General features: G+C 42.2%; 1 protein-coding gene across 3 annotated transcripts in view; it reads right to left on the bottom strand.

The window, feature by feature from the left end:
- DSP (desmoplakin) overlaps nucleotides 1–22,371 on the bottom strand; it is a 49,997-nt gene that overhangs the window by 22,565 nt on the left and 5,061 nt on the right. For all 3 annotated transcript variants that reach the window (XM_074944907.1, XM_074944908.1, XM_074944906.1), the window contains exons 2-12: nucleotides 15,756–15,858; nucleotides 13,498–13,646; nucleotides 12,362–12,536; nucleotides 7,851–7,979; nucleotides 6,062–6,112; nucleotides 5,043–5,204; nucleotides 3,935–4,039; nucleotides 3,011–3,106; nucleotides 2,332–2,457; nucleotides 1,266–1,418; nucleotides 279–433 (exon numbers count right to left, since the gene is read on the bottom strand). In XM_074944907.1, coding sequence (XP_074801008.1) covers nucleotides 279–433; nucleotides 1,266–1,418; nucleotides 2,332–2,457; nucleotides 3,011–3,106; nucleotides 3,935–4,039; nucleotides 5,043–5,204; nucleotides 6,062–6,112; nucleotides 7,851–7,979; nucleotides 12,362–12,536; nucleotides 13,498–13,646; nucleotides 15,756–15,858 — 1,404 coding nt within the window. The remainder of the gene's footprint in view (nucleotides 1–278; nucleotides 434–1,265; nucleotides 1,419–2,331; nucleotides 2,458–3,010; nucleotides 3,107–3,934; nucleotides 4,040–5,042; nucleotides 5,205–6,061; nucleotides 6,113–7,850; nucleotides 7,980–12,361; nucleotides 12,537–13,497; nucleotides 13,647–15,755; nucleotides 15,859–22,371) is intronic.

A 22,371-nucleotide genomic window follows, 5' to 3' on the forward strand; every position in this document is an offset into this window, starting at 1 on the left:
AGCCTGTGGTCCGCTCTAATCTGTGTCAATTGCCAGTGGCTCCAAGGCAGCTGAGATTGTTAGGGAGCAGGGATGCAGACAAACAACATTTCTTTTTCAATTTGATTTTTAAATGGTCTTAGTATGCACCAAGTTTCACCCATGGGGTGAATTTCTACAAATAAGGGGCCTGATCTTTTACTCCTGTGCCTCATCGGGCCCAAATTATAAAGCAGGGCTTTTTAAACAGACTCTTCCCAAACCTAGGCGAAATATTCAGAACCTTGTCAGTAACTCACTTAGTAGCAAGATCCACAGCTAATGGATTAGGAGGAGGAATAATAAGACCGACAGATGGCACCAGCATATCCACTCCTCCTGGGCCAGTCACAAGCCATTTGCTGCGTTCAGTGTTGTCCTTCAGTATGCATTCATCTCCTTTACGCACAGTTTTCTGTAAGTAGAGCAGGAGAATTATTTTTTAAAATATTTTGCTTACGTTTAAGCAAAATATGGTTTTCTAGGCAAGACAGACAGACCATTAACCGAGGGGGGGGGGGGGGGAGAGTGTCTGTGGCTTTAACCCACTTCCTATGGTGGCATAAGGAGACCCAGTGCCTCACTGGCATTTCCCAAAGCACCGTGCTCATGGGCCATAATTACCCAGATCCACCATCCATGTCAGCCAGGAGCTCCTGCAACCCTGAGGCTGCAGTCATGGCCACAATGCATCTCCACTGCCCTCCATATCCAGGAGGGGAAGATTCCTCCCTCTGTTTGCCCTCAAAAACACCTCTCCAGTGTACAGCCCAATTACTCAGGCACTGGGCAGTCATGAATACAGGTCTAGGGCTGGTGTGGAGACCCTTTCTACAGCACGCAAGGCTGTTCAGGCACCCCTCGATGGCTGCTCCACCTGCAGTTCCCCATCAGCTCCTATCCAGCATTTGAATGGTGTGGAGAACCTTGTGCTGGCCCTCTGATCCACAGAGAAACTTTACATTTGCATGTGTAAATATCTGCTCCAGGACAAATTGTGAATTCATCCAATCGGGGACAGAAACAAGAGCACGCAATCTCTCTGACCAATAACAACAAAGTGACACAGTACAGTTACGAATATTTGAGCAAACTATTCAGAAAGATTCAAATCCATTCAAAACATTCAAATCTTGAGCAAGAGAGGATTAAAGGGTTACAATAATCAGATCAGTGATTCATTGGGAATTATTTGGTCAGCTCTACTTTTTATAGTGTTCATTCTCAGTCTGTAATGAGTACTCTACCAGATCCTGTTTGTAGTCACACAGGGCCTTGAGGATAATGGGCTTGTTACTCCTGTAGTCTGGGTTACGAGGCTTCAACTGCACAATCTTCCTGGATTTATTCACCAAGTTCTGCACTTGCCTCTTGTATTCCAAAATTTTCTCTCGTTCATTCTGGAAAGGTAAATTGTATTTTAACACGTCATTAAAAAAAAAACCACAACACTCTTCGCACATCTGTATTAATGTCACAATGGCCCACATCTGGCTCTCCCTGAAGTCAGCAGCAAAAACTTCTATTGACCTCAATGGGACCGGGATTTGATCTATGAAAAAACTGTCTTTTTTTTTTTTTAAAAAGGCTGTAAGTGAATTCAAGTATTTCTACAGCTCTGCCAGCTACTGAGGCATCCCATAGTGTTTTATCCAGATCTATGACTTGTTTAAAGTGAAGTGCAAAAGCCTGGGGCATAGCACACTATGCATGCTCTCAGAATCAAAACAACAGCACCCTGAATCTTCACCCACTTCTTGTTCAGGCAAGCTTCCATTAAAATAATTGGCTGTTTTCTCTGAATAAGGAGTAAGTCAGGACTGTCTGACCACCTCCTGATGAACATTTAAGTCAAATATAGATTCAAGTCTTAAGATTTGCCAAGGAGACTATTATAATATAAAATTATGTGTTAGATGCTTTATTAAGCATATTATACTTCTTTGGGAGGGGAAGGAAGAGAATCCGTTTTGATGCCTACAGATTCATCTGATGTCTGTTCTCTCTATTTTCTAGCATGCCTTACACCTGGAAATGAGCTGGGCCCACACTATATTACACAACGCAATGTTCAGCAAGTTGCCTATGAAGTGTTGAAATACAAATTCAAATGATGCTGACCCACATATGAGAGATCACCAGAAAGATCCACCAATGTAGTGTCATTCTGTCTTATATTCTAGAGAACAGCATGCATTAGTACCCAAAATGGGCCCAATCCTGCTTCTGCTGAAATCGATGAGAGTTTTGCTATTGATTTCAATTGGAGCAGGCCCATAATTTGTTAGTGAAATCTGCAAGGTGTGACAGTACCTCAAGTTCTTTGATCTGTTCCAGCAAGCTCTGGAGTGACATGTTCTTATCACATATGTACTTCTTTCTGACGGAGTCCTGTAGGTTCTTCAGGTAGTTTTCAGTTGATTGGGCCTCTTCAAAAAACTACAAAGAAGGGTTGTGATTTCAGTTACACAGAACTCGCAAAAACCACTCCTTTAAGAAGGGATGGGTATTTTCACAAGTAAAAGGAATCAGAATCATTATCTAACACGAGAATCCCAATTTACATTACGGAGAAGTGCAGTGTATAAAACAATAATATATTGTTACTTGGTACTTGATACATAACTATATGAATATATGAAGATTTGGACATAGGAAAAATGGCTTTCAGGTACCTAGGGACAAAGTTCATGCTTTTAATCAACTACAGAAGTAAGGGAAATGCCAGACTTCCTATGAATTGTTGGTCAAATCAACAGGCCTAATTCTGCAGTTCTTACTTGAGCAAAACTCACACTGAAATCAATGGGAATTTTACTCCAGGAAGGGCCAGAGAACAGAGTCTTATGTTACTCAAAATTGGTAGTAATCTAATTGAGTTTTTGAAATGTGACATTTTCAAAAAATGTTATACAAAGCTTGAAGTATAAATGAAGAGGAATAAAACTTCTGATTCACAAAGAGCATTATTACTGCAAACACCAGAACTCACCTGAAAGTATGTTGCGTTCTCCTTCAGATGAACATCAATGCATTTGGTGATCTGAAGAATCCAGCTCCACTGAGTTTGCAGCGTGTCCATGTATGCCTAAACAAATTAATTTTAAAAAACCATGATTCATTGCACCAATCTTCCACTCACCTCAAGCCTAGAACAGGATTCTTTTTCTTTAAGCTACCTACAAAGGCAGAGTCTGCTACTGCAAATACATGCAACCGTGAGTGACTTGACTCATGCAAATAATTTCACTTTTCCGCAAGGCAGCAACTGACCAGCTAACTGACTATAGAGAGGAAACGGTGAATATTGACTTTACACAAAGCACTGTCAAATGCACAAAGTAAGCAATCTGAAAAACAAAGGAAAATCTTTTTTTCCCCAGTAACTTTTCAGTTACAGTGTTCTTAGATGTTACTTGTAACTATAGTAGTTCTCATGTTTTCAGACAGAAATGTTATTTTCAAATTGATGGAGTCTCTTTAAATGTTAGATAAGACAAAACAACATATTCCAAATTGTGAAAACAAAAATTTCTTGGCCTAGCTATTGATTTACATTCTAAATTTCAGTTGGAGAAAGTGTGGCTACCTTCAAAACCTGGGCAGCTAAACAATCAGAGCAACAAGAATGAGATGACTAGCTACAATTAACTATGTTTCATATAAATCAATCCATGTGAGACGAAGGAATTTAGGATACACCTAAATATTGCCTTAAGACCAACCATGAATTTTCTAAACACACACACACTTACACTTTCCTTCCTTTAGGAAAATGATCAGTTTTGCCAACAAAAGGGTCTCCTTGAGCTGCCATACAAATATGGAATTTAATTTACAGACCTTCCACTTCACTGAGAATTTCACTCAAAGAAGAACTATGGGATCGGGTTTAATCCCAGACAGCCTAACCTACCTCAATTTTGTCAGAAGCAGGGTGCTGATTGAGCACTAGTTGGTCACTTTCTTGTTTAAGTTTGTTGAGCTCTTTTTCTTTAAGCTCCAACTGGCTCATGCGTTTCTGTGAATACAAAGCACAGCATTAAACACTTCAAAGGCAAATTAACAATCACGTCATTATCTTGTTTAATAAGAGTTTCCCAAAAATGTTAAAGGCTGAAAAAGTACTGCAGAAAACTACTAGCGTATAAAAATTAAATAATTATATGTAATGTATTCAAAGTGATACATTAATATAGTCCATAAAAAAAAAACTGTTAAAAGAACAACCTCTCCAATGCTACTCCTGGGGCTGTCGAGCTCTGTACTGCTCCCTTTGCAGGGCAACAAAGCCACCCTCTAGCTCTTACAGTCTACGTGCAGTGATCAAAGGAAAAAATTTGCAGCACCTTGCAAAAATCTAACGTAACACGACTAAAAGTATCTGCTTAGAACTGTAAATTTTGTTTTCTTCTTTAAATGAATGTAGTGCTTGGGAAAGATGCTGCATTTAGACAGCTAGACAGTGAAGGACACAGGCAGTGACAATGCAAGCTCTCTCTCCCAACACTCCTTGTGTGTCGAGAGACAATTAATAGAGGTGAGACAGTAGCTTCTTCTCTATGTCCGTGTGATCGTTGGTCTCTGCACAGTTTGCCAACAGAAGTGTTAATGGAAATAATGGGGCTTTTAGATGTGGCTATCAGTCCATAAGGAACTGGCCTGAGGTCACCAAGCCATATCACAGAGGGCACCAGAGAGTCACAGATTTTAAAGCCAGAAAAGACCATTATGGCTATCTAGTCCGACCTCCTGCTTAGCACAGTGTATAGAATATCTACCAGTAGTTCCTGCAGCAAGCCCATGACTTCTAGTTTAGCTACAGCCTCTCTTTTTAAAAGACATCCAATCCTGATTTAAATACCCACCACACAGTAACTACCCAACTGGGATAGATACAAACTAGCAACCTGGAAAGTGAAGGAATTCAGACACAGTACCAGTCTCCTAAGCAGTGCAGTGCCCCGTCATCAGGATTTATTATGAAAAGTCCACAGGGAGGGGGTTTTGTGGCACTAACTTACAGAAAAGGCCTCCTGCTTCCTGGCAATATCTGTGTTCCTGTCACTCCAGTCATACAGAAGCTCCTCTTCCTCACAGTCATTGATCCACATGATCTCTCTGCTAGTGGCTTGGATGAGGTTCTGAAACTGACGCAGTTGATCCATTCTCTCAAAGGAGGATCTCTACAAGGAAAAACAACAGGAAACAATAAAACCAAAAAGGTTAAAAAAAAATCAGAATCACAAAATGCATCTTCTTTTACAATTAATACAAAAAAATTATTGCAAGACAACTGTTGAAAATAGACAACGTGTCTGGATTTATTAAGTAGTGGGATCCAGAAGTCATCAGCCTCTGCAAACATTCGGTTCAAGCATAAATATAACAGCATGACTCAGTATTTGTATATGTTTTGTTGAGCGGGTTTGGGTTGTTAAAGAGGTGCGTCTATTTACTTCCAAAAGGAGGAAATAGTTTGAGGAAGTCCCACTGATCTAAGGAGAAACACAATGTGCGATTGTTACTGGTACAACCATTAGCAGAGCCCAGCAAGGGATAAAACTGCTGTAGACCAGAGAGTAGTGAACTTCAGATACCACTGCAGCAAATAGTAGGGATTGAATTGCACAGGCAAGAAAGATACCAAAATATATATAAAGAGAGAGAGACTAAAAATGAAGGGGTCCTTTTTTGCTGCTCCCCCCGCTAAGTCCCATTACTACTAGTGGGAGTTACGTTCATATGCCAACAGCAGAACAGTCCCCTAGAAGTGGCACTCAGGTCAACAAGATGCATGAAAGAGTATGATACAAAAGTGCAAATTAAGACACTGTCAGCATCTATGTTTTAAAATCCAACCTTCAGTGAAGATGAAATTCACCCCTCTGCAGACTGGGCTGAAGTGGGACTGGCAAGGTGCACGAGCTGTGGGCTGGGCCTCTACACAGGAGACTAATTGCTTACATTTGATACAATAAGGATAAAATAATCAAACAGAGCACGCGTTCCAAACATGTCAGAGGTAAACAAATGTGCTTACCAGCAGGGTTTCATATTCTTCTTCTAGCTGATGAACTGCAGCCTTCTCACGCTGAAACAAAGACAATAATTATTTAGTGTGCTTTGCCTACAGACAAACCTAGAGATGAGAGATCTGTGCCTACTCTAGGATGCTTACTATAGTGATGGGTGCCACAGACAATCCTAAAACAGATCAATATTAGGGCTGAATGAACTCACACTCTGTCTCATGAACTGATGTCAGATAGGCTCAGTTGTCTGCTCGTATTTCCGTTACAGGAACTAAAAAATCATGCTCTTATGACCCAATTAACTAAGCCCCAGACTGCACACTTTGGCAAAGCTTTCCGCAGGGGGTGGTGCAGAGCTCCAGCACCCCTTGGGCAGCACCAGGACAGTCTGACCATGCTTTGGATGAGCAATCTCCCCAGTGCTGTTTGGTACGCACATCGTCTCTGTAATACACAGAACTGCTCCTGAAAGTGGGTGTCCCATGCAATTACATGGAACAGACACATTTTTAGAACTAGTGGATAGCCTTACAATTTCTGCAATGCTATGCGCACACAGCACACCCCTGGCAGCAGCGTGTAGGGTCTGTCTAGATACACGCTGCAATGAAAAGCAAGTTCCATCCACGCTGCGGCGTGTAGCTACACACATCAGTGAACGGCTCTGGCAGTGGGGAGGTAGCGGGGAAAGGCTAGGCAGCATCCAGCGACAGGCAAAGGCTCTAGTAGCAAGGAGACAGTGGGACCCTACATTGCTAAACATAGCAGTGTAGATGGGCCAGGCATTGCTTGGGCGTATAGAGAGCTGTGTAGGGTATATACCCAAGGGTTCAGGTGTGTCTTTCTTCACCTAAGCAGTGCTTCACCATCAACGCTGCAAGTTATAGCCATGCTAGGGAAGAGCGCAGTGTATGTACTCCACACGCCACTGTAAGGAGTGTGCACTGTAGACATATACCCAGAGACAACACCATCTCGTGGTTTGGAGCATGGAGCTGCAAGTTCTTGTTTTTAATCTCAGGTCCGCCGCTGACTCCTTGCGGAACGTCAGGTAAATCACATAGGGCTAGATTGTGCCCCTTCTTACTTGTCCAAGCAGGGGAGTCAAAAGGAGTATGCTCCCCCCCCCCGCAACCCCATTCTGCTTGGCCGAGAAAGACACACTTAGGTCTTGGCTCCAGGTCTGTAGCACACAGCCCTTGAGCTCCCATGTGACCAAGTGCATGGGAAAGGAATAAAGAAGGGTGGAGCTTTGGCTCCCCCATTCCTCCCACTTGCTGGCCAAGTATCAGGCGGATGTAAGCACCACCTTTTAAAGGCCTGCCCCAGTCCCCACCCTAGAACCAAAGGGGAACAGGGAAGGTGTTGTGCCTCAGAGAGGTCAGACAAAATACCTGCCTGGTCTGCTCCTGGGGTGGAGCTGTCTTCACAGCATCCCTTGCTCACGGCTGTACTTACAGGGCACAATCTAGCCCTTAATCTCTGTGTATCAGACTCCCCTAGCTATAAAATGGGAACAACAACGCTGACCTACCCTCCTGAAGTGTTGTAAGGATTCATTTGTTAAGGTTTGTACAAAATTATGCAATTCCACATCATTGCTCAATATCGTTATCTTCATGGAGCTATTGGAAGAAGAAGGGAACAGCAAAAAGGGCAGGGGGGATTACAAGCCTAAAGCTGCTGCAATCTTGACAGCCAGGCCTTTTGAACAGAAGACACCTGGCTATCCTCACTGCTGCAGTAATTTTAGCAACCTGTGGATATGAACTTAGAAGGGTGGAGAAAGTCTATTACCAGATCTGTTTTCAATTTGTCCAGATGCCAGCGATAGTCCCCAATGGCATTGTGAAATCTCCTGTGGTCATTAATTTGTTGCTCAATAGCTGCTGCATCAAAACCCCATTTCACTAACTCCATTTCAGCCTAAAGAAAAAAGGGAAAGCACGTCTCGTCATTTGCAATAAGGCACATATTACCCAAAACAAAGCACCAGCGAAACACACACACAGGGAAATCTCACTCTAGCAGGTAAGGTGTACAATGGAGCAAAAGGAAGCTCAGAATAGGAGTTTAAAAGTTTCTTAAAAGTGAGATCTATTAGATGGTGTAACAGGCTTCTAACATAGTGGTTGAGGAACCATCACTTGAGTCACTTAAAACTGGACTAGATAAGGTATATTTTCATCTCTAGTGGGTCTGAGCTAAACCATTCCTTTATGTTTCCCAGTGTAACTTAATTGACATCACAGGAGCTGCTCTGATGTTTCTGGAAACAGAATCTGGCCCTGTGACTCTATGAGATTCAGGTAGCTTGTAAAAGCACACGGAGCCAAATTCTACTCTCAGTTACACATCACATTTCCATCAAAATAAATTACAGTAACTTACAGACTTCAATAGGGGGCAGCACAGGAATATCTAAGAGTGGAATCTGGATTATATTTTTTAGATGGGAATGGCTCTGGAACACATTGTCCATCTGGCCTATTGATACAGTATATGCAATTGTAGCTGTATTGGTCCCAGGATATGAGAGAGAGAACATGGGTGAGCTATGTCTTTTATTGGGCCAACTTCTGTTGGTGAGACACACAAGTTTTCCAGCCACACATAGCTCTTCTTCAGGTCTGGGAAAGATACTCCTAGCCTCACAGCAAAATGTGAAGCGGAACCGATTGTTTAGCATAAGTAGATTGCACATATGGTAAGGGACCATTCAAGACAGAGTGGCTTATTGGTAGGGCCCTACCAAATTCACAGGCCATTTTGGTCAATTTCACAGTCATAGGATTTTAAAAATCGTAAATTTCATTATTTCAGCTATTTAAATCTGAAATTTCACTGTGTAATTGTAGGGGTCCTGACCCAAAAAGGAGTTGGGGGGGGAAGGGGGGATCACAAGGGTATTGTAGCCGAGGTTGCAGTACTCCTACCCTTACTTCTGCGCTGCTGCTGGTGGCAGCGCTGCCTTCGGAGCTGGCCAGCTGGAGAGCGGGGGCTGGGAGCCCAGCTCTGAAGGCAGAGCTGCGGCCAGCAGCAGCGCAGAAGTAAAGATGGCATGGGATGGTACTGCCACTCTTACTTCTGCGCTGCTGCTGGTGGGGAGCTGCCTTCCGAGCCACTCTCCATTCGCCCACCTTTGTTGCCAAGAAGGCCAATGGCATTTTGGGATGTATAAGTAGGGGCATAGCCAGCAGATCGAGGGATGTGATCGTTCCCCTCTATTCGACACTGGTGAGGCCTCATCTGGAGTACTGTGTCCAGTTTTGGGCCCCACACTACAAGAAGGATGTGGATAAATTGGAGAGAGTCCAGCGAAGGGCAACAAAAATGATTAGGGGTCTAGAGCACATGACTTATGGGGAGAGGCTGAGGGAGCTGGGATTGTTTAGTCTGCAGAAGAGAAGAATGAGGGGGGATTTGATAGCTGCTTTCAACTACCTGAAAGGGGGTTCCAAAGAGGATGGCTCTAGACTGTTCTCAATGGTAGCAGATGACAGAACGAGGAGTAATGGTCTCAAGTTGCAATGGGGGAGGTTTAGATTGGATATTAGGAAAAACTTTTTCACTAAGAGGGTGGTGAAACACTGGAATGCGTTACCTAGGGAGGTGGTAGAATCTCCTTCCTTAGAGGTTTTTAAGGTCAGGCTTGACAAAGCCCTGGCTGGGATGATTTAACTGGGAATTGGTCCTGCTTCGAGCAGGGGGTTGGACTAGATGACCTTCTGGGGTCCCTTCCAACCCTGATATTCTATGATTCTATGATTCTATGAAGGCAGGGCAGAAATCAGGGTGGCAATAGCGTGACCCCCTCAAATAACCTCGCAACCCCCCACTGCAATTCCCTTTTGGGTCAGGACCCCCAATTTGAGAAATGCTGGTCTCCTCACACCATAGCTGTATAGTATCGGGTAAAAGCACACAAAAGACGCAGATTTCATGGGAGGAGACCAGATTTCACGGTCCGTGACGCATTTTTCATGGCCGTGAATTTGGTGGGGCCTTACCAATTGGTAACATTTCTATTTGGGAAGCTTGCAATGTTGAGGGAAAATCTCTAGAAACGTTCTTTGAAAAACGTTGAACCCAGACAAAAGCTGACAGCAAGGATCACAATTCCTTGTTTTAATATTTTTAAATACCAAAGTCCATTAAATCCATTACAAGGAGGATCAAAATCTTTATGCTTCCAACTGTAAAAACACAGCCAAATCACTTTTTTTGATATTTGGCTTCTTCTATATTATATATAGAGATTTGGTTCCACGCTGATAATTACCAGATATTATCTCAGTCTGAGAGAGATATTGATATGTATATACGTAGTGTCCGTGCATACGAATACATACCCATATCACTCTTGGGTGGAGATCATATCAGGTAATTATTAGTCTGGAACCAAATCGCTATGACTCAGCATTGCAATACAATTACTACTACAGTACCTGCTATCCTGAGCCACACCCATGGTTAGGCAGAGCTGGAAAGATTCCAACAAAGGAAGTCATTTCCTACAGTCGGCCATCTAGAAGTTACACAGGACTTTGACCCTTTTCATTTCAGCTAAAGGCCAAAGTGTTTGAAGCAGCAGCAACCGTATGTGATTGCCTGTGTGTAAATAAGGGGTGGCTGAATTCCAGCTCACTGCCCCTCTGTTCACCATGGAAAGTCAGTTGGGATATTTAGCATCTGATTCTCCTACCAACAAACCACCATGAAAGAAAAATAGAGCACAGGCAGAAAGCAGGAGCTGCTGTGAATGATTTCCCATGTATCATATTACTAGGGGAAACATTACCTTGGTCCTGTAGCTGGGCTCTGCATAATAGATCCTAGACTCCAGGGGAGTGAAATACAGTATGTATTGTGCAGTACAGGGAGCAGGGAAGAGTTCAAAACTAATGTGAACTGTCAAACAAAAAAAAGTGCTAAGGGGCCAAATGATGGCCACCCCAGCCTGGGTAAGCTAAGGGAATTGGCATGGGGAGTGAACCCTCTTCTTCCTCTACAGCTTCTATGCAGGATGCAGCCAGAAAGCCTGTGCTCCCTGTATACAGGTAAGCCTGTCTGAATGGGGTGTCCCGTGTTAAGTACGATGGCTGGTGGGTGAGCTCTGGTCTTCACACTGGCTTGAAGCTGGAAGTCCCCCCGTGCAAGCTACACCATTTCCTAAACTGTAACAAGGGCTAGCAGTGAGTGTGCTCCTCCCACAGCATGTTTGGAGGAATCATACCTACTCCTGGCCTCTGCAGGCTCAATGCTAGTGCATCTCCACTTCCCCACCCACCCCTACAACATGCCTCTGTCTGTGTACTAGAGCTATTACAGAACCCACAGCACTGGAGAGTGACTGGTATTCACACAGGTGTGAAGGATTGAAGGGTGTGTGCAAGAAGCTTATCTTTCCTTATGTGGTTTGCAAAAAAGCCACCTGGCAAACACTGTAAACAGAAGCTAGGAAGAGGGGGCCGTAGCCGTAAGTATTATCATAAAAGCAGATTAAATAGTTCTTGGTTTTGGAAAAGAAAGAGATAGAAATCCAAATTTCAAGGCTGGATTGGTGCAAATTCCAATTGCAGCCATTTTCTCCCACACCTCCCACCATCCAGATAATGGGTGCACTCAAAGGGATATATCAAGTCATAAAAACAGGGTAACCACCTCATCAGCACAGAACCAGACTACGGGGTTATAACAGGTGTTTTTAGCAACTTGTGTACACAGCTACCTGGTTATACAGACAAATGTGAATATTGCACATGCAGCCGGGGTACATTTTGAACATTTGTCACATCTGAAATGTTGCTATTTAGGGAATCATTTTTGAAAACTTAGTCCTCTAACTAGCAATGCTACTTTCCTACTCTAGCTGGGATGTAGATACAGGAGTGGGGTACTAGCTACAGCATACTGGCCAAAAGGATAAAACCATGGCAGATGGTCTTAACTGGACAGTGGGTAAATACGGTACAAATCAGAGGCATTGAGGTATATGTGAAGGCAAAAAGGCAGGCAGGCAGAGTGCAAATGCTGAGCACTAATCTGAAATAAATAAATGGTTATACCATCTGGGAGCCACCTTTTCTCCCTGTTACGTAGGGTTCTGGATCCTAGTCTTTATTTCAATGAAAATACATATATATAATGAACTGCAATTAAAAGAAGAAAGAGACGAGACAACGCAACATTGTCTCAGAAGCGGGTTTTAAAATGTTTTGATGGTTCCCACAACACCACTGAGTGTGAAGTGAGGTTCAACGCTACACCATTTTTGACTACCCTATTTGTGCTTAGGATAGATTTACCTTCTGCTGCCTCATCCAGCCCAAACATTCACTGGTGATGCGTTTGGTGTACTCATCCCAGCCTGAGCCGCTCTGAGAGGAATAGCAGCCACCACCCTTAGAGCTGGCCCTCCGGACACGAGGACCACTGATGGCTTTATAAAGGGCACGCATTTGCTCTTGAAGCTGAAGAAGCCTGAAAAGGGAAAGGAAATAGTTAGCATGAACCAGGAAAATAACCAGAAGAGAGGTAAATAAAGCAATTCCCATCTCCTACTGAACCAGTAAGCGTGCAAGAAAATCCCCCAAATGATCCGATTGAGGAACAGAACCTTGACAAAAATCTCAGAATACAACTGAGACATATATCATAAGTATAATGCTACCAGGCCCATTGAGTGGTATTGCCCTGCACTAGCATGAAGGGAACTGGAGTTTAGTTCCATCTTCTGATCTCTTGCTTTTCTGGCAGCAGGAACTGAGAGCATTTCAGAGGCAGCAAATTTGTGTCTGGTGAGAAGGACAGTCAGTCCCGGATATCACTCCTTACTCGTTCCTCTGACTGAATGGGGACTGAGGACGACAGGTTCAGAAGGAAATCCTTGCAATCCTCAAATGAAGGATCATTACTGTAGGTCAAACAGACAGAGCTAAATCCTGTTTGCTAAAGCTCCACACTAAAAAAACCCCAGTGGTGTCCACATGCAGCAGCAAGTCTCATATACGTACACGGAAAGTAATTATTTCTGCTGGCCTCTGCTGCAGAAATGCCTGTGTACACAGCACACAAATCTCATGAAAGCTATCTTTTCTGACAGCTTAAGTGGCTTGGTTTTCCCCCAGCTTTATATGCACAAGGTGTGACACAATTCACATACAAAGAGGAATAAAATGGTATGTGCTTTCATGTGCCAAAGATTCCGTACTATAAGGACAGCATGCTGGACCAGATTCTGATCTCAGTTACAGCATAAAAGCAGGGTAATTTCACCGACTTCAGTGGAGTTACTCCAGATTTACACTTTTGTGTAAACAAGATCACAACCATTTGTCCCATTGCTAGTTGGGTTTTTTAAGCTCTGAAGGCATAATGAGAAGGCTGTTTATTTACAATGTGATGGGAGCACATTCCTCTTGTAATTCACCAATGGCAGTACCTTTTCTGATACAAATCACAGGGCTGGCCCATTTGCCTCATCTCTCTGATCAGTCCATCGAGGATATCCATATTTTCATTAGTCTGCGCAAAACATTCTTCCAGTTCTCTGTTCCTGCTTATTTGAATGCCATCCCCATATTTCAATTCCTAAAAGAAACAGAAGAAAAAAAATCATTGTACAAATTCCAGCTCAGTACAAATTGTACAAATTCCAGCTCAGTAATTTATTTAAAGAGAGACAATGCTTTGATCTGTTATCAGGAGCAATTACATTTAAAAGGTATGACACACTGCACTCGGAGACAGCTGATAAACTTTTTGCTTTCAGTTCTGTCAACAATCAATAAATAAGAAATTAATATTAATGAACATTATGATTTGAAATGTGACTATTTCGGAATTCCTTCTGAATCTCCTCTTCTGTGATTATACTTTTAAATAATAATTAATGTCTCTGCTTTTGTTTTATTTCCCACTATACCAAAATGTCAGCACTGTAGATACAAATCAAATCCTTCCAAAAAATAATGATAGGCTCCTTAGTACACATAGCTTGGGTTTCCTTGAATCCAGCATTGGGACCACCATACTAACCCTCAAAATGAAAAATGTCTCCATACTTGTCCACAATGGTCACATTTCCTACGTTGTTGTGTTAAGAACTGCGCCTAAGTCCATTGACAATTTCACTGCAAAGACTTGAATGCATATGGTCTTTATAAACACCAGAGATGAAATCCGAGTTTCATGGAAGTCAATGGCAAAACTCACATTAACCTAAATAGAGCCAATATTTCACCCCAGGAATCAAATCCCAATGACCTTATGGAGGGATGCTTTGCACTTTCAAGGGAGTAATAAGTAAGTGCTGTGGCCCAGTGGGAATTGCTAGACATTGCTCGACATGATTCAAGCGAAATACCTTCTGAGAATCACAGAATGCACTCACCCTGCATGGGGCCAGTGCTATTAACTTGGGATAGAGCAAGGATAGGCCATGGCCAGCCCCTCTCACATCCCTCCCTACCAACCTGTGGAGGCTGACACTAATTGCTACCTCAGAGGCACAAACCAGAATGCGGACAGCTGCTGCACAAGGGGTAAAGGATCCCTGACCTGTCTCCCTACTTGTGCACCTACATGGGACCAGTCACAATTGAACATGCATTTTTTCCCCTCCACCTTTAGGCAGGCAAAATTCTTATGGACTTCACACTCTTTGGCCCCAAAAGAATAAAAATTAAACAGTGCAACAAGTGGCACAGAGCCAGAACGAAGTACTTCTTTGTTTTAACTCCACTGAAATAATATTAGGTGAAAGAGACAGTATTTGCTTTGGCACTGACATTTCCAAAAGCATGGACAGACGTGCAACGACTCAGAAAAGGAAACAAAACTCTCAACCAGAGAGTTCATTCCTGGAAGAGATTAGTGCCCCCAGCGGGCCCTAAAATGTAAATTTAATTACATCCTCTGCAGAGATTGTGGGTTTAATTCAGATCTCCGTGACCTCAATCTCATCATCTGCTCAGCATCCTGAATTCCCTTTGATTTCAATCAGAGTTCAGGGTGCTCAACACCTGGCAGGACCGAACCCAGTTACTCCAGTGTAAATCCAGAATAACTCCACTGCACATCACTGACCAACTCTGCATTTACACTGGGGGAGAGCAGAACTGGAATGGATACATTTAAGAAGAGACAGCTAAGGGGACCTCAGCCTAGTTTCATACCCTTCCTTACCAGTCAAGATACAGCAGTTTTGCATACGGCTGGTTCAATTTCAGGGCAACTGCAGCTCAGAACACTTTGCTGAACAAATACAGCAAAGTTTGGGGGAGCATATAAGTGGCCATGCCATTTAGGGGGATGGTTTGCCCTGACAGTGGTCTCAGTCTAACATTGAAAATTAAAGCTGGTGTGATTAATGTTCCATGGCAATTTTCACAGAAAGTGTGTTCCTTTTTCTTAGTCAGAAAATCTTGGAATTAATTTTTTTTTCTAATCAGCTCTAATGAAAAGTCAGTCGGAAGTGAAAGGTACATGTTTCAAGAATGAGATCTGAAAAGGATATATAGTATTTCAGGACAATAGACGAAAGGCAAGCTTTCCTTTGTAGAACATCTGAAAGGATCAGTGAGAAGAGGGAAAGTGGGATTTCAAATTTGAACCAAAGTTAATTGTGTGAAAGTTCTGAAGTACCATTACCTACAGCGTTAACATTCATTTAGGATAAGCAAAATAAAGGGGACTCACAGGCTGCACTATAAGTTCAGCACGCATCAGGCAATCCGCACAATTCTGCAAAAGATCCTGAATGGTGTTCTGACGTCTTGACATGGTACCGGTACCATTTTGACTGGGAGGGAAAAAGAGGAACAGTAGAATGAAATTTGAAGTACGAATTAGGCTTTAAATACATTTTTCAAAGGAAGTAAGAAATTCATATTCCCAACAATTAAGGACAGTGATATGAAATAATAAATTTAGTCAGGCTTCCCAGAGATCAATATGCTGCATCTGCCCTTCCTATTTTATCCTGCAGTGAAGTTAGAATGCTGACTCTGCAACATCATAACAATCTCCGTGGGAACAGGCTGTAATTCTAGAAGCACAGGCTTGATGACAACTTCAAGGTAGGACCAAGCAGAAGGGAGGAGCTGGCACCTGGTAAAGGAGAAAGTTCTTATTCTAGCACAGATCTGTGACCGTAGCAGGGGAACACACCCATCATACAAGAGTAACAAATTCCTTAAATTCTTCAAAGTCTATACCAAATAGTAGCACATAAATCTGTATACATTATGAGCCTGATCCTGAACCTTGGAGTGCACAAGGAATGCAGGATCGGGCCTTCTACACTCTCCAATGGAACAGCATCTATTAGAGCTAGGAAGACGTGTGTCACAACCACCTGTGTGAAGTATTATTGAATTTAACGTAATCATGAGGCTAGGTGCATCAAGTATCCTTGTATCAGAGGTAATATTTGAAGCTACCACAATGTCTTAAAGGCATTACAATAAGGGAACTGTATGAGCACTTGTTCTACCAAATAATAATAGTAATAAAAAAAATTCAGGGCTCTAAGCAAAAACCTGCTACTAGATTTATCTGAGGTGTTAAATATGAGTGCCCAAGTTAAGTAGATGGGTTGGAGTGGAATTCCTTTTCGGGTGATTATTTGCATATGATCTACTGTATATTGCCATTCACCTATAGATCACATGACCAGATAGTGCCCGTGTACAGGTTTGTTTTGCCAGTAATTGCCTATCCTTCGATTCAGCCACCAAAGCGAAGCAGTGCTAGTTGAACATGGGTGAGGTGCTTCAAACTGGGAACCACCCCTTGCAGATGGAATCACAGCTCCCAGACAAACTCAGACTGTTCCTAGGTTTATATTTCCAACATATCCTGCCACTGAAAAAGAAATAAACGACTGCCAGAAGACGGTAAGAAACGTATATGCTTCCTGCACTAACCCAGCTCTCTGTGTACCATGCTCACTGTATATAGAATTTTCCCATTGCAAATTGCTAAAGACCCAAATCTTCACCCTAAGTAATTCCACTGACATCTAATGAGCGAGATCATCCTCTGAAGTCAACAGGAATCTTTCCATTGACTTCAGTGGACTTTGGATTAGGCCCTATAACAACAGGTTTTCAGAACTGGGCCTTAAGATACTAACTCTAAGGATACAGGCCTGGATTCTCCCCTGCTTTGTGCCACCAGCACAAAAAGGCACTAAATCCTTTGCTGTAGTTGGACACACGAGGATCACTCTGGTGTAGGAAAATCCTTAAGTAGTGAAGAGCTGCTGTTACAGCTCCTATTGCACCTACCTCTCTGCAGCTAGCCAAGGAGGGGTGGTTGGGGCAAAGAGGTACGATTGGGGCTTCTCTGTGCCCCAGCAATAAGCAGCTGCTGGAACAGCCAATGGCAGCCAGCACAATTCAGAGCAGCGCCTAAGCTGCTTTAGGTTATTCCAGGAGACCAGAACTGGAGTACAAACAACCCAAGACTGGAGAAGCACAAAGGTGACAAAGCTAACTTTCCACGCTACAGCATGCACTGCTCGGCAGCAGCACAGAATCTGGGCCATATGCACTCCTGTGTATTTGAAACCAGACTGAAGAAAAGCCAAACAACATGGACTCGATTTTAACCCAAGCTCCTTTTCTACAGCCATAATTCTTCGCGGGCTCAGCTGATGTCTTTGGATCTCCAAGTACCTGTCTCCCCCTAAAATCTACATTACAACAATTGCACCTGCAATTATTTGCACTCAAAAAAGACAAAACATAAAAAGGGAGGATTCTTGTTAAGTGGCCTACATTTTTCAAGTTTTGTTTTTTTGTTTTTTTTAAACTAGCATATAAGAACAGTATTTTTGCCTACTGATTTTTAGGTGCCCCCTCTGAAAGTAAAATGCCTTACATTCACAGGAGTTTTATGTAAGGACCAGATCTTCAGCTGGGGCTAAGGAGCATAGCTTCTTTGACTTCAGTGGAGCTCTGTGGATTCATACCAACTGAGGTAAGGCACAAAGAATGTATGAAAATTCCAAATGGTCCATTATGTCAGTCTAATTATCTCCAAAGATGATGAAGAAAATCCTTTCCAAATAAACTAACCTACCGCAACCATTTAAAAGACTGAAGAACAAGTATAAATCCAGGAAGTCTACACGTATGTGTGCATTAACTGTGGCATGCACTGACTAGAGAAAAAGATCCCTGTATCTGAAAGTAAAGGTATAACCACGAGCTTCTGTACTTCAGCATCAGTTTCACTTTAAAAATTTAGAAAGGCTAACTCCAGAAATAAAAACTTTGCTTTGGTGAAGTGCAACAAAAATAGTTCTGCATAGAATCGCCAGGCAGGTGTAGCTATTTGGTGCCACAGCCCCAGCTGGTGTAAGACAGGGTAGCTCCAAGAAGTTAATGGAGCTATGCCGATTTACACTAGCCAAGGAGCTGGCCTTTGAAGAGGATTTTTCTGCACAAACATGCACTCACATTCAAAAATGTCCCTCCTGTTTTAAAACTAAAAGAATATGGAAGTGAACTTTCAATTGAGAACTTGTTAGAAATATTAGCTAATATAATGCCTAAACCCACTTTGATTGACACAGAAACTCTACAACAGTGGCAGCAAGCAAATCTAACCAGTTGTTGAAATGTATACCACCTCTTATGATATCACGGATTAAATATCACTATGATTTTTCATCAACATGTTGCAATCTCTTACATTAATACACCATAATATTTTTCACTCTCTAGAACTGTACTTTATAAGCAATACAGGGTAGCATTTTCAAAAAAACCATCAGCCATGACCTTACTCTTTGCTCCTACTTAAGTTAGAGGAGTTTATTCCTGTTGAAGTCAAGAGGAGTTTTACCATTGACTTCAATAGGAACAGTTAGGACAAGGCTGCATTCCTTCGAAAATCCCAATCATGCTGCCAAACAATCATACAGCCAATCTTGCGATGGAGGCAACAGACAAGTGGATGAACAGCTGGGAAGAAAAGCTTGGGCCAGAGAAATCAGGGCAAAATCCCACTTCTTGTAAAATGTGATATGGCATCTTTAATATTCATGCATGGAAGACAGAACCTTGATTTTTAAAGGCTCATCCAAATGACCAATACACTCCGCACACAACTCCATTTATCCGATGCATCCGATGAAGTGAGCTGTAGCTCACGAAAGCTTATGCTCAAACAAATTTGTTAGTCTCCAAGGTACCACAAGTCCTCCTTTTCTTTTTGCGGATACAGACAAACACGGCTGCTACTCTGAAACTCCATTTATGTTCCTCACAAGGATGTAGGATCTAGTTAACCCTGATGTGATTCAAACCAAGTGAGCTGCTACAGAAGCATCATTTTGACACACACATCTTCAGAGACTGTTTGAGATGAAACAGACTTCCAGATATGAAAATAAAGGATTGTTGTTGTTATTTTGTACTGAGATAGCACACAGAGTCCCCAGTTAGGGATCAAGGTCCCGTTGCACAAGACATTGTACACACACACAGTACGAAGATGGTCCCTATCACATATGGAGTCATTCTTTCACTTAGTCTAGATGAACCTGTGATTCACAATGTCAAAATCAAAATCAAATAACCTGTCTATTTAGATAGAGGGAAAAATCAGAGATGAGGTCTTTTGTCTGGACTTCCAAAACAAGAGTGCACTGACTTTTACTAAATATGCATTTGGGACCTGATTCACCATTCCATTATTCTAGTTTTACATTGTTTAAGTGAACGGAAACCCATGGAATTACACTGGCATAAGAACAAGTCTAGCAATGGCGAATCAGGCCTTAGGTCTAGAATGATTTATAAATCCATATTTTTAATTACATCTCAAAGCCTTAAACAAGAATATTTATTCTGATGCGACTTCATGACTTCCAAAGGCATGTTATTAAAATATCCTAAAGCAGCAAAGGAGCGTTTTGCGCTTTCATGTAAAAGTATTGTGTATAGCAAAACAATTTGATTTGGGGGCAGAGATGCAGCTTTTAAAACATAGGGCAGGGTTGTGTATTTTGCAAGAAGTCTAGCAAGTACCATTCCAGGAGGAGCACCAGAAGGGAATGAGACAGAATCCCTCCAAGTTCTCCTTGTGCTTTGAAGGCATGCACTTTGCTCCATTCATTAGGATCATCACTACTACATTAGTCCTTGGTTCTCCGTGAGGGAGCAAGGCCGCAGCTCCTCAGGGATTGCTGTTGTGATCCTTGCTTTGTTCAGGAGCAGGAGATTTCATGAGCAGCTCCCCACACCTACAGAAGGGTGGGTCTCAATCTGGTCCTAACTAATTATCCTTAGATTTTAAACCATGTTTTCAATTGTGCACGTACAGGACCTCCCACACCCAATCCTATATATGCCTGTTAACTAGCAACAATCCTCACAACTCCCAGGGGAGGAAAACAAGAAAACATTACTTTTTAAATGAGACAGAGACACTTTCCCAAGGCCACACAAGGAGTCAGCAACAGAGCTGCACTAAGCAAGAACTCGCTTACAGTTCTGAGCCTCTTCTCTAGCGCCCAGTGTTGCTCATTGTTAGTGTTATTAGAAACATTTAAATAGTCTAAAGATTTCTTACATTATATGTTTTGAAAAGAAGTGATTTCCCCTTTGTAAACACTTAAGCCCTGATCCTCAAGTGCAGCTGAGCTGTTCTCAGTACAGAACCCAAGGGGTGAGCAGCACAGAAGGGATGCAAAAAGGCCAAACCTGTGTGTAAAAGGTTACACATCAAAGGGCCAACGACACCTAAAGAAGGCGTTACATGGTTGGCCCCCCAGAGAAACAATTTTTCCTGTTTTCACAATTAAAACAAGTTTTTAAAATGATCTTTATGCTCAGGTTCAAAGACTCAAGCAATTGCTATATGCAACAAGCCAACACTTGAGAAAAAAAAAATCATGTTTTTTTTCCCCACTCTCTCAAACTTGTCTGAACAAGCAACAGATTCATCAAGGTATTATTTGATAGGCTCACTCAGCAGTGATTAATAAAAACCTGAACTGGATTCTAAATTCCAAGAGCAAGTGATGTATACACCATTGTTTAAACAACTGCTATACAGCTTTATATTTGCTGCCTGCTAGTCACAGATGTTCCTGAACTTGGACACAAAAGCACTCCAATCAAATACCAACAAAAGCTGTAACCTGCGTGTTATAAATTTTACATGAGAGATATTTTGAAGAGGAGCATATAAAAAAGTAGCTACATATCTAGTCACAATATTCAAATAGACGTAACCAAAAATTAAAATACCCTAAAACAAGGTTTGTTTCCCAAGGCGAATGCATGAAAAATCAGGAATATTTTAGCCGAATTTTCGATATATCACTTTTGTTACAAATGCTAATTTTGCATATTGAAGCCTCACCAAACAGACTCATCTTGTGAGGTGCTGAACAACTTCTGAGAGATGGTGAGCATCCTCCACTCAAGAGAAGCTGAGGGAGCACAGCTCAGGAGGCTCAGTACCTTGCTGGATAAAGCTCTTAATCCTGTAATAGAAAGACAGACTTGGGTGAAATCCTGGCTCCAGTGAAGTCAATGGAAAAATTCCCACTGACTTCAATGGACCCAGGATTTCACCCAAGTTGCAGACCTTACGTATGCAAAACTCCCACTGACTTCAGTGGGAGTTTCTTCACTGTTAAAACATACAGGATTAAGCCTTAGAAACAACAACATCTTCTTAAACACACTATTTATCTGCTAAGTAGAATATGCTTCACTAACATTTACCACATAACTCTGTCTTTCCCATTCTTAAATCTCAAGGAGCATGGAATTGGGCCCAAAGGCTGTAGCTTAGTGTGCAGACCCAGGAAATATACTTCTAGCAGAAGCCTCACTTGAAAGAGAGACCGACAGAGCTACAACTACACTAAATACATCACTTGAAAAAGGCTCCTTTTCTAGGAAGACAGCTTGTAAGGAAGTGGTCTCACCCACTCTCCTGTAAAGAGCGAGTTATGAAAGTGACAACCTGTTTTTCTTCCTTATTTCCCAAACAATTCCCAATTGCCCACCCCATTTCTTGCTGTGGGTTTTCTTTTGTTGACCTACAGACAGTAATTAGCTTTGTTAGTTTGATGTGCACTTGGCAAATTGATAGAAAGCAAAGAACACAATCGTCTGATCTTTTTATTGGTCACAGCAACGGCCCGCCTCACTCACAACTTGAGACTGTGAAGGGGTAGCAATCTTATCAGTGTACAGCAAATGCCCTATAAACCACAGCAATGCTCAATAGGCAGGAACAAAGGAAACTCCAGACTTTTCTTCCCAGTGTACTGTTTGTTATTCTG

Source organism: Natator depressus, chromosome 2, assembly GCF_965152275.1.
Source record: "Natator depressus isolate rNatDep1 chromosome 2, rNatDep2.hap1, whole genome shotgun sequence".
Lineage (NCBI taxonomy): Eukaryota > Metazoa > Chordata > Testudines > Cheloniidae > Natator > Natator depressus.